The sequence below is a fragment of the Podarcis liolepis genome, assembly GCF_965112155.1.
Source record: "Podarcis liolepis genome assembly, chromosome: 13".
In the NCBI taxonomy this organism is placed as follows: Eukaryota; Metazoa; Chordata; class Lepidosauria; order Squamata; family Lacertidae; genus Podarcis; species Podarcis liolepis.
The window spans coordinates 24,079,801-24,093,295 of NC_139573.1; the positions used below are offsets into that span (position 1 = coordinate 24,079,801).

General features: G+C 37.8%; 1 protein-coding gene across 1 annotated transcript in view; it reads left to right on the top strand.

Annotated features, from left to right (window-relative positions):
- Positions 1-6,908, top strand: part of LOC310691589 (vomeronasal type-2 receptor 26-like) — a gene marked incomplete at both ends in the record, with an annotated part of 114,510 nt that extends 107,602 nt beyond the window's left edge. Inside the window, 4 exons of the mRNA XM_083471448.1 lie at positions 2,746-3,600; positions 3,854-4,081; positions 5,003-5,129; positions 5,998-6,908. Of these exons, the coding sequence (XP_083327574.1) occupies positions 2,746-3,600; positions 3,854-4,081; positions 5,003-5,129; positions 5,998-6,908 (2,121 nt within the window). The remainder of the gene's footprint in view (positions 1-2,745; positions 3,601-3,853; positions 4,082-5,002; positions 5,130-5,997) is intronic.
- Between the last annotated feature and the right edge of the window lie 6,587 nt (positions 6,909-13,495).

A 13,495-nucleotide genomic window follows, 5' to 3' on the forward strand; every position in this document is an offset into this window, starting at 1 on the left:
ACGCTGTAGGTGGAAGCATGAAAATCTATATTTGGAGGGCATCCTTTGTCAATGGGATTATACAGGTGGTGGTGTTGCTGCTCATACTGGTGTGTCATACTGTAGGCAATACACATTCTATTAACTGCAGTACACTTGATGATCCCCTCCCTATACCTCATAAATTTCACCAGCCAGGAGACCTTGTCATCGGTGAGATTGTTTCTCAAGTCTACTTTCACTATAATAGCCTGTCTTTCGAGGAACAGCCTATACATGTATTGATTGATGAACCTATGTAAGGAAACATTTCTTTCTTCTTCTGTAATAAGTTCATGTGACATTCACCATTATACAGCTTTGTGATTAAGTAACTATTTTTACTTTGTGGGAAAAAGTGTTATCCCCACAGTATTTGGACTACTGTTTATTTTTGCTTTCTGCATTATGTCCCTGCGTTATGTTCCTGTTAATTAATCACTAAAAGCCTTTCCACCAGACACTTCACAGAAATAAATAGATCGTGTACATTTCTGTAGGATTTCTGCAGAATAACAACATAGTAGAGTGTGCTCTTGTTATATTATGTTACTCCTGCTCTTTCCACATTTTGTTTCCTCTCATCCTTTGCCACTATATATACCCTCTTCCCTGCACTTCCAATCTTCTGACTCTTTCAATATTGGATCTCATATTATATTTTAGAAATGCCGCCATGTTTCATTCCTCCAATTGTTTCCAGCCTATTCCCATTTTACAAAAAGACTTTGTTTCTACAACTTAAAACGCTCTGGAGGGGAAACATGCAATCAAAAGCGACTTCCTAATGGATTTGCAAACATGACCCCATTTGTTATTCGTAGTTTTAAATATTAAAGTGCATTATTAAAGTGCTACTTTTTAGTTTATCTTGATGATATTGTTTCTGTGCCAAGGAAATTACTCCAATAGCCGCAGGGAGCAGTTTCCAAAGCACTTTTACTCTTCCAAAATATTGCAAAAATTTAGTTCTTGCTATTTCAGATACAGTGTCTTACTTTCTTAATTTCACCAAGTTACATTTCTTCAAACTATAATACCTTATGGTTTTAAGCTGATACTTGAAAGCATGTAGATGAGTACAATACATTTGTTATTGTCATAGTTGTTTCATGGTTGTTTTTATTTTTACTCTAACTCTTATTTTATATTTGGTGTTAGCCGCCCTGAGCCCAGCCCAGGGAGGGCAGGGTATAAATAAATTATTATTATTATTATTATTATTATTATTATTATTATTATTATTATTATTATTACAGATCTGTGCCTAAGAACTTTCAGCACATCCTGGCCTTAGCATTTGCTGTCAAAGAGATCAATGAGAATCCCAACATTTTATCAAACATTTCCCTGGGATTTCACATCCTCAATAGCTACTACTCTACAAAGATGACCTACAAGGCCACTCTGAGCCTGCTTTCGTCACAACATAGGTTTGCCCCCAACTTCAATTGTCACAAGAAGAGCAATCTGATAGCTCTTATTGGAGGATGCATCTCTGAAATTTCTACCAATGTGGCCATAATTTCAGCCATTCACAAGACTCCACAGGTCAGCTGTGTGCATGGGACATAAAGCTTTCATATTTGTTGCACATCATCTTGATTTCAGCCAAACATTCCCTGTGATATTTTGCTTAGCAAGTTAATTGAATGCATACTAGAAGGTAGTACAATCAGGTGAATTCAATGCTTTTTGGATAACAGTTAACTGAATAACTTCATAAGAGTCCTCCCATTTCAGACCAAAAATTAATATTGTCCCCCATTGTCTGTCCCAGCTCCTGCCAACCTAGCAGTTTGAAAGCACGCCAGTGCAAGTAGATAAATAGGTACTGCTGCAGCGAGAAGGTAAATGGTGTTTCCGTGCACTCTGGCACTCATCATAGTCCTCCGTGCACCAGTAGCAGTTTAGTCATGCTGGCCACATGACCCGGAAAACTGTTTGTGGACAAATGGCAGCTCCCTCAGCCTGAAAGCGAGATGAGCGCTGCACCCCATAGTCGCCTTTGACTTGACTTAAATGTTCAGGGGTCCTTTACCTTTACCTTTACCTTTTATTGTACCTGCTTTGGCAGCAGTAAATGTGAAAGGGATCTCCAGGTTAAAATTTATTTCAAGCTAAATTTGAGTCGGCAGTGTCAATATAGCTCCAGCAGCACTAAAGTACAGTAAACAGAAACATAGTTTCTAATTCATAGAAAGTACCTTGAATTTGTGCCTGTCTCAAGGGGTCTCTGTGGGATTTCAAGGATCTGCCCTGACAAATGCAGGGTGGAGAAAACAGCTCCTGTTTCAGTTGTGATTTTACCCCACTACACACAGTATCTCACAAGTCTTTTCTCTAGGGGTGTGTGGCTTACTGTTTCTGGGTCTTGGTTCTGAACTATAAAATGGATGTAAACAAACTGGAAGCAGTGCAGGAAAGGTTGGCATTTCTCTCAGAAATAAGTACTTCAATTTTAAAAAAAAATTCTATATGAAGTCTGCAGAAAATTAGACTAATGGAGAACATTATAGCATTCTTCAAATATTCATAGTACCACAAAGGACTGAAATAGAATATTGGGATAAATTTATTAATAGTAAAATTAGTTAATTGATGGAATCAATTAGCAGAGGGAGGCCTTCAGACAGTGGCTATAGTTCTTGCATCACACAGGGTGGCATTAAAGAACCCCACACATTATGACTGTATGATTTGGAGAAATTTATTTATTTATTTCAGCTCACTTATGGATCATTTTTGACAACACAGGATGACAAAAGACTATTCCCTTTTCTGTACCAGATGGTACCAAATGAAGCTCACCAGCACAAAGGAGTTGTGAAGTTACTTCAGCATTTCAGATGGACATGGATTGGGCTCGTGGCTGTGGATGATGACAAAGGGGACAAGTTTTTACAGAACATAGTGCCAATGCTTTCTCAGAATGGTATCTGTTATGCCTTCATTGTAAGACTACCAAAATACTCTTATGTAGATGAGTATATTGCTATGCTTATAAAGCAATGGGAAAGCTATGTAACTGTCATCAAAAGAAATGTCAATGTATTGCTCATATATGGAGAATATCCATCCTTTCGAGTTTTGAGAATATTGCTGTTTCTAGCACCCTTCTTGCCAATGCCTCCTATTAATAAAGTGTGGATTATTACATCCCAGTGGGATTTTGCATCACTATCTGTTCAAAAGATATGGGATATACAAACTTTTCATGGTTCCATTTCCTTCACAATTCACTCAAATCAGCCCAAAGGATTCCAAAAGTTCATTCAGATGGTTAGACCTTCCTGGTTTAAAGGAGATGGTTTTATTCAGGACTTTTGGGAACAGGCATTCAGCTGTTCATTAAACGTGTCTAAATGGGAAGAGAAGGAGAAAATCTGCACTGGAGAGGAGAATCTACAGAACCTTTCTGGAATTCTGTTTGAAATGAAGATGACTGGCCACAGCTACAATGTCTACAATGCTGTCTATGCTGTGGCACATACTTTTCATGCTATATATAAATCCCATTCCAAACACAGAAGATTGGAAGAAAGAGACAGGCTTTTTTTCCAGAATGTGCAACCATGGCAGGTAATTGCAAATAAACACTTATAAAAAGAAGTCCAGCTTTTCCTGCAAAATGAAAGAGGATTTTAAATCTACATAAAACAACTCCACCCAAACTGTTCAACATTATCTTTTCTTTTTTGTAAATTCAAATAGAAACATTAAGTTGCCACATGTATTAACCCCAAAATGAATAGGGCTTCCTTTGTGAAGCTCCTTGAAATGATTTCAATGGTGTGTGTTTTTGTAGCTTTGTTTATAATCCCCTTTTATCTAGGTCCATCAACTTCTAAAGAGGGTTTCCTTTAACAACAGTGCTGGAGACATTGTGCACTTTGATGACAATGGAGAACTAGTTTCAGGTTTTGATATTACAAACTGGCTAATGTTCCCTAATGGCTCAGTGGTTAGAGTAAAAATTGGAAGACTGGAACCTCAGGCTCCCCAGGGCACAAAGTTATCTATTCACGATGAACAAATTGTGTGGCATCATAGCTTTAATCAGGTGAGACTGCATATGCAGATGTAGTTCCTTCCCTTCTTTCTAAAAATCCATATTATTATATTATATTATATTATATTATATTATATTATATTATATTATATTATATTATATTATATTATATTATATTATATTATATTATAATAAATTTGCCTAAAGGGGGGGAATATATGGAAATCATTCTTTTTTTTGAAAGAGTGAGGTCAGTTTCTGTCAAACAAATATGCAAAAACAACAGTGTGTTAGTACAAACTGTGACTATACATATAACTCATTTTACCTTGAGCCTGATGGTTAGGGCTCAGGCAGGATAAGAAAGGATTTTTTAAAAATGTACTGAACTGGTGAGGGAAATGTTGAGGGACTGCAACTGAGCAGAGAAAGGTATTAGAGGACAACATTAAAGACACATCATAGGCTAACATATGGGACAAAAGATCTATGAGATCAACCTAAGGGTGCTGAGAATTGTAAATCTGTGAGGGTCAAATCAAACTCCCCAGGATTCTTTAGGAGAAATTGTGTGATTAAATGTATTTTAAATGTATGTTAAATGATGACTACATGCAGTGGTAGAATCTCAGGTCTGAGATAAGCCCTTTCATCCCAACCCATTAATCATGGCCACATTGATCCTCCATCACCCTCTACATCTACATCCTGGGAGCTGACTACAGGTATACATCAGGATTCTGAATCATGTGAGGATCCAATACAGGTAGAGAAGGCTCCCCAATGCAGACATTCAGCCCTCAGCATGTGGAGAGTAGTAAGAAGTGATGATTGAGAATGATCAATGATTGAGAATGATCAATGATTGAACAGAATGATTGAGTAGGAGTCTCCTGCCAAGCTATTCTAATCACATGGAGGTGAATTACTGAAGAGGCTAATGTTTTATTGCCAATTTACTATTCTTTGCAGGTGCTGCCCTTGTCTGTGTGCAACGAAAATTGCAATCCTGGCTACAGCAGGAAAAAGAAAGAAGGAGAGAAATTTTGCTGCTATGATTGTGCTCTGTGTCCAGAAGGGATGATCTCTCATGAGAAGGGTAGGAGACATAATGTAAAGATATGAAGAAATGTTCATAATTCTTTGAGAATGATTATTCCTTGAATATATATGAAGTGGTTTCACAATGGCATTTCAAAACAGAATCCACCTAAAAAAATTAAAGTGTGTATAACAGCATCAGATAGTCAATAGGACAAATCTGCTCCAAATCATAATGATGATGAGGATGCTGGTAAATGTGAATAGTATTCCTATATCAGTGTAATATAGGTTATTATAATAACCACATTACAAATGAAGACTAAGAAAGAATATATGCTCACCTGGGGCCATGGGTGGGCAGCCTTTGCTGCATTACACGGCCATAGTGGGTCCAGGGGCCCCACCATCTTTGGCACAGCCTTAGCCAAACCTACTCTTTCCTGTCATCAATAAAAGTTGTGGGCTAATTCAACCCAATACCAGCCTCAGTGTCCATTCTTGTGGCCCTTCCTGCACCTGCCGTGGCTAGCATTCACCTGTGACAGTAAAGACAAGAGCACAGCACAAACCATAAAAACCTTTGGAAGCACAAAAGCTAATAATAATGAATTATTGCTTGTTCTATGTGATTATGCCAGTCGTCTCTCTTAGAGTTGGTCAAATAACTGCAAATAAAAGGAAAGGAAACAAAAGGAACGACTTTCATGTTATAGGATGACATTACTTCAGATTGGAGCCTATGAAACCAGGAAGCTCACTGGCAGTGGTTCTCCAGGATGTCAAGCGGGCGTCTTTTCCAGGGTCCCTTTGCATACAAAGTAGATACTCTACCATTGAATTACAGCTCTCTCTCCCCACCCCCACCCCCCATTTTACAAGTTTGAACAAACAAAATCTAAGCAGCTTTTCCCTTTCCCCCTCAGACATGGATGCCTGTGTCAAATGTCCAAAAGAACAGTATCCCAACAAGGACCAAAGTCAATGCATTCCAAAGGATGTGAACTACCTCTCTTACAAAGAAGATTTAGGGATCATCTTAACTATATTGACGATTTCTTTCTGTTTGATCACAAGCTTAGTACTTGGAATTTTTATGAAGTACAAGGACACTCCCATCGTCAAAGCCAACAACCGAATGCTCACCTACATCCTCCTCATCTCCCTTCTCCTTTGCTTCCTCTGTGCTTTGCTCTTCATTGGACAGCCTGGAAAGGTGACTTGTCTTCTCCGACAAACAGCTTTTGGCATTGTCTTCTCTGTGGCCCTTTCCTCTGTGTTGGCAAAGACTATCACTGTGGTTCTGGCATTCATGGCAACCAAACCAGGATCTAGAATGAGGAAATGGGTGGGGAAAGGACTATCAAATTCTATTGTCCTTACCTGCTCCCTCATTCAATCAGGAATTTGTACTCTTTGGTTAAGTACATCTCCCCCATTTCCTGATAAAGACATGCATTCAATGAAGGGTGAAATCTTACTAGAATGTAATGAGGGTTCTGTTTCCATGCTTTACTGTGTTCTGGGCTATATGGGTTTCCTAGCCACTGTCAGCTTCATTGTAGCTTTTCTTGCCAGGAAGTTGCCAGACAGTTTCAATGAAGCCAAATTTATCACTTTTAGCATGCTGGTGTTTTGCAGTGTGTGGTTATCCTTTATTCCAACCTACCTGAGCACCAAAGGAAAATACATGGTGGCCGTGGAGATCTTCTCCATCTTGTCTTCCGGTGCTGGATTACTGGGTTGCATCTTTTCCCCAAAATGCTACATTATTCTGCTGAGGCCTCAGCTGAACAACAAGGAGCAACTAATAATAAGAAAAGGTGATAGAATATAAGTCTGTGTCTTTATTCTTCTCATATATATATATATACACACACACACACACACACACACACACACACACACACAGGAATGCCGATGCTAGGGATCTCAGGGATCTTAACTAAGCATCCCTTCTCAAATTCGTATGAATAGAGTTGTGCTGACATTTGGTTCCTCTATTGTACCTCCTACCATGGTTTTGCTCTAACACAGTATACAGTGCTCCACTGACTCCTTCCTACCCCCATACCTAAGGAGAAATTGAGTCACAATGTGTGGCATTTACCAACTATGAATGAAAAAAATGCTTTGCCTGTTCTCATTTTCCTATGGCTATTTGTAAAGTGATGCTTATGTAAGCATTCTGGCAGTGGTTTATATTTTTACCAGATATCATGTTCTTAAGAAGCTTCTGTCCATTTCCACATGCATACAGTGAATTGGAAAAGTACTGCAATATAATTTAAGGTAATGAGGATTCCAGTGCTACATCTTTTCTTTTGTTGTCTTTTGTCTTGTCTTGGGCTATATGAATTCCCTGGCTTCATCACAGTTTCCCTTCCTAGGAAATTCAATGCAATCAGATTGATTATTTTTCAGCTTATTGATCTTTTGTTGTGCTTGAATTTATATTCTTCCAATACTAGGTACACTCATTCTGTTTTGCATATTACACAAATTCTAATAACAATGAATAGGCATGTCATTAATTGCAAATCTAGCTCCTTGGTCACTTATTGAAAAAAATAGAAAACAAAGAGTATTATATTGATTTGAGTTCTTTGGAAGCTGAAAGTTGTATATAAATATAAAGTAATTACTATTATAAATTAATTCTTATTAGTGAGGGAAGTTTCCCATTATTAAATATTGATGATGAATCTGGAAACAACTTGCCTTCTACTCTGGGTCAAACTGCTAAAATATTAATTAATTGTGCTGTGTTTCAACTTTCCGCCTTCTCTCTTGAAATTAACATAAATGAATCTGCTGCTTTATGAGAATCTAGCAGCCTTACTAGACCATAAGCTTAATATGAGTCAACATTATAAAATTCAAAAGCAGAAATATAGCGTCCAGTGTAATAACATCACTCTATCACTTGGTCAGGCCCCATCTGCAGTACTGAGTGCAGTACCAGAGAGCCAGTGTGGTGTAGTGGTTAAGAGCGGTAGTCTCGTAATCTGGGGAACCGGGTTTGCGTCTCCGCTCCTCTACATGCAGCTGCTGGGTGACCTTAGGCTTTGAAGTCTCTCAGCCCCACTCACCTCACAGAGTGTTTGTTGTGGGGGAGGAAGGGAGAGGAGAATGTTAGCCGCTTTGAGACTCCTGAAGGGGAGTGAAAGGCGGGATATCAAATCCAAACTCCTCTTCTTCTTCTTCTTCTTCTTCTTCTTCTGGGCACCACATTTTAAGAAGGATATTGTCAAGCTGAAAGGTGTGCAGAGGACAGGAACCAAGATGATAAAGTGTCGACCTCATGAATAGAAAGGGAAAGGAATATTGACATATATATACATAAATAAATTAGAATTGAGATAATAAGGAAATACAGAAAGATATAATGAGAATGAAATGAAGTGTTGTGAGGTCGGTGGAAGTCTTTGTTTTATCAACTTTGGTTATGTAACGATGAATACGATGTTGGGAATATGTCTGTCTTTCTTCTTTTTTCTTTGTCCTTTTTCTTTGTTTCATTTCTTTTTTCTTTTTTCTTTTCTTTCATTCTTTGTTTCGTGTTTTAATCTGTAAGATTTGGAATTGTTTCTCTTTTGTTTTGGCGTATTGTTATATTTTGTTGTTAATATTAATAAATATTACTTTTAATTTTTTTATTAAAAAAAAGATGATAAAGTATCTGAAAACCAAACCTTATGAGGAACAATGGGAGTTTGGTATGCTTAGCCTAGAGAACAGAAGACTGAGAGGGGGATATGATAGCCACCTTTAAATATCTGAAAGGCTGTCTCGTGGACGATGGAGCAAACTTGTTTCCTGCTGCTCCAGAGGGCAGGACCTGAACCATTGGGTTCGAATTACAAGAAAGGAGAATTCAACCCAACGTTAGAAAGAACCTTCTGACAGTAAGAGCTGTCTGATACTTTGTTCCACTATTGTGGAAAATGGTGGTCGTTCCTTCATTGGAGCTTCTTAAACAGAAATTGGATAGCCATCTGTGAGGGTTAATTTAACTGTGATTCCTGCCTTGAAGGGGCTTGGACCCGTGGAGTCTCTTCTACAATTCTATGATTCAACAATAATTTGGTTTTACCTGACTTTCCTCATTCAGAGAAACCCAATTACCCATGACTGCAAGCTTTTAATCATACCAATATCATACCAATATAATTTTATATTAGTCCCACTTCCTTCATCCAGGAAACATAACGATTGGTGCTAAAATTCACCAAGAGATTCCTGCATTACCGGCGGTTGGACTAGATGACCCTTGTGATCCCTTCCAACTCTACAGTTCTACGATTTCATTATTTTGTGCACCACTAACTGTTTATCATATGTCAAAGGAGAAAATAATAGTTGTAACATTCAGGGAAGTGGGACTCCTAGCAGTTTCAGAATGCACAAGGCAACTTGAAATGACAGCAGCACACAAGGGAAATGATAATAATCCCTATCATTGTCAGAATTACTGGTATCTATCCTCTGACACAGCAGACAGCCAGAGCCCAACCTGCATATGAAGAGAGGCATAAGAAACCATCAACAAAGTTGGATATTAGACATAGGCAGGGCTCTGTCATTTTTTTGGGTGTTCATTTCCTCTTTACATGCTAGGATATTTTTTCAGCAGCTGATTAAGCCCTAGTTTTTTAAAAAAATAACAACAACAATAATAAATAAATTCCATGAGTATCCTTGTCCAATTAACTTTCCACTTCAAAGTTTCTTACTGTGAAAAATCAAACCTCTTTGGCTAGATACAAAAACATATACATATGTAGGCATCCACACAGCTGTTGTTGGATCATAATATAGCTTATTTATTTAATATCTTATGCTGCTTTGGATAAGTGGATTGGAAAACCTTAAGAGTATACTCCCCCCCCCCTTTGCAGACCAAAGCAAACTTATTGGTATACGTACCTGAACAGATGAGGGTGTAGAAATAAACATACTTCTCAGTGAGTCTTGGAGGATAAACTGAGTAGATAAAGAGAATACCTTGATCAGGGACACTGATGGACAAGGCACCGTTATTAGTTCTGAGTACAGGGTGCTGCTTCACAGATCCTCAAAGAAGTCCTTCTGCTTAATCAGCATAGAGACAGAATCATCCATCATTCAAGGGAAGCTGTAGCAAAACAGATAACAGCTACATATAATGTTGTAAATGGAAACATGAGAACCTATGTTTGGAAGGAATGTTATGCTCACAAGCTCATGATGGTGATGCTTTTTCTACTTGTACTGCTGTGCCCTACTGTATGCCAGGCACATTCTATTAATTGCAGCATCTATGATGATCCCTTACCTATACCTCATGCATTTTACCAGCCAGGTGAACTTGTTATCGGTGAAATAGTTTCCCAGGTCTTCTTCCTCTACAATAACCTCTCTTTCACAGAACCGCCAACACAGATCTTGATTGATGAACCAGTGTAAGGCAGCATTTATTTTCTCTTGCTTCTGTAATATATTAAGAGAATAATAGTAGAGAACACATAATTGTGCAATCCTGCATTTTTGTCATGCTTTCTATATTAAATTGTTGGGCAGAAACCACTAGTATGTTTTTCTCCACCATCACCATTGAAATGAATGACTACTGTGTATTTTTTTCTTTTTTTAATATATCTTTATTGATTTTGAGAATATAGCTATAAAAAGTCAATAAGATGTACAAATCAATCAAAAGACTATTAAAAACCCCATAACCGTAACTGTGACTGTGTGAAGTACAGAGGTTGCTTACATCATATTCATCTTCAATATTAAGGGATTGATGAGTAAGAGCTTCCATCAAAGTGAAATCAGATCAGAAGCCAGCAACAGTGACAGCAAAATCAGTTGAATGCCTACAATCCATTTATATAGTGTTTGTGCAGGATAACAACACTGTATATTATATCTATTATTTAGTTACTGCCCCATTTCTCTTCTTTCCATATTTTGTTCTCTCTTGTCCTTAATCTCAAATGGTGCACTCTCTTATGCCCTTCCAATCATCTGTTTTTAAAATCAATTATTTCAGATTATTATATTTTAGAAATAACAGCATGTTTCACACTTCCTGTTGTTTTAACACTTTCATTTGAAAAGTAAAGCAGGCTGGACAGGGAACCACAACCTGACTCTAAAAAGGTATGCATGTAATACCTGCATTTGTTGTATTAACATAGTTAATATTTATCATACTTTTCAATTCAAAAACACACAGGCACAACATTATAGGGGTCTACATTTAAAAAAAAAAGTTATTTGTGAATTGGCTGTCAAGTACCGTACACTAGTTAGTCTGAGATATATATTGAATTGCTTTCAAATATACATTAGTTTTTTGACGCTCCCTTTTGTACTTTTCACTTGTAATATCTTCTCTGTTTTCATCTGTTTATGACAGATGCTCTTCTATTGTATTTATGCATCACAGATAGAAAAAATGCACTGTTGTCAGTTGCTTCAACAAGGTCCATATTATTGTATATTTCTTGCTTCGCTGTATTGCATAAGATAACAAGAATATTACTGGAAATAAGAGTTTCACTCTCCTCTAGGTCCTGTCCTCTAAACTAGAACTAAAATCAGCTCTAAAACATTCTTTAAAGAAACTGTTAAAAACATTCTAAAAACAATTAAAATCATTCTCAGCCAGTGACCTCAGTATCTCCAGGATCAGTTTTTGTAAAGTCATGAAATGCTTGGGTAAACAGGAATGTTTTTCAATTGTTGATGGAAGTCAGTGATGGGGGAGAGAGAGATAGACCTCCCTAGGAAGGCATTCCACAGATGGGCAACCGCCATGGAAAACCCTTAGTCAGGATCACTTCCAAATGCGTTGCACTCAGTTTCATCACCACCAAAGCCACCATAGACTCTGAGATGGTTGAAGGAACTCTTTTTATGTATTTGGGTTTCAAGCTATTTATGTTATGATAATATGAACACATTGAATTTGGTCTAGTAGCTCACTGACAACCCATCTCCGTTGGAAGGCTAGCAGTCACAAGTTGTTTGCAGGCTTTTTCAATGGTGTTTCAAATATACACAATCTCACTTTAATACACAGTGCCTTTGAATGTAACCCCCATGTAAATTGGGAATTGCCTGTACTGCTTGCTGGCAGTCACCTTGCAGGAAGGAACAGAACCAATCAGGTATCTTAATTTTTACTTCAATATTTCACCTTCTTGGGTATTAAGTTACAGCTCATTCTTGAAAGTGTGTTGATGAAGACTATAAATCTGGTTTCATTATTGATGTTTTGTTAAATAGCTGCAACTCTTTTTTACAGTTCAGTACCCAAGAACTACCAGCACATCCTGGCCTTAGCATTTGCTGTCAAAGAGATCAATGAGAATCCCAACATCTTGTCAAATGCCTCGCTGGGGTTTCACATCCTCAATAGTTACTATACTGCAAAGATGACCTATAAGGCTGCCCTCAGCCTGCATTCCACACAACAGAGGTTTGTCCCCAACTTCAAATGTCACAATCAGAACAAGCTGATCACCATCATTGGTGGATGCTTCTCTGAAATCTCTGCCAATGTGGCCATCATCTCAGCAATTCACAAGACTCCACAGGTAAATAAGGGGGTACAGAAAATTCACAACTGTGGCACACCATCATGATTTCAGCAAATCCTTTGATAAATGATATTAAGGTGTTATAACAGTTAAATGACAAAACAATCCAGAGGACTCACAGCACACTGAAAGACAAGAATAAAAGCCCCCCCCTTTTTAAAGACACATAGTACAAATTATCATTACAGAGGCAAATGTGGAAGAATAAAATCTGAACACTAACTATTGTAGCACAACTGTGTTATACAAAGTTAATTCCTGTATCATTTAAACTGTAGAATTGTCAGCAGCAAAGGGGGGGGGGAGAGAGAAAAAGAAGGGGAAACTATATTTCCATTTAAAATTAGGACAATCATCTTAACTGGTACTATTACCGGTACTTCCCATGATCTGGACACTATTCTTCTGTTGATGCAGCCTAGAATTGCATTAGCTTTATTTGCTGCTGCATCACACTGTTGACTCATTTTAAGTTGTGATCCACCAAGACCCCTAGATTCTTTTCACATGTACTGCTAATAAGCTAGGTGTCCCCCATCTGGTTCTTCCTGCCTAAGTGCAGAACCTTACATTTGTCCCTATTGAAATTCATTTTGTTAGCTTGCATCCTGTTTTCCAATCTGTTAAGGTCATTTTGAATTCTGATTCTGTCCTCTGTGGCATTAGCTACCCCCCCCCCGTTTGATTCAATGATTCAATGGCTCATAATTCTAAGATACAATATTTTCTTTTATGTAAAATGAGAAATGTTTACTTTTTTATTTCAGCTCACTTATGGATCATTTTCAGCATTACAGAATGACAAAATGCTATTCCCATTTTTGTACCAGAT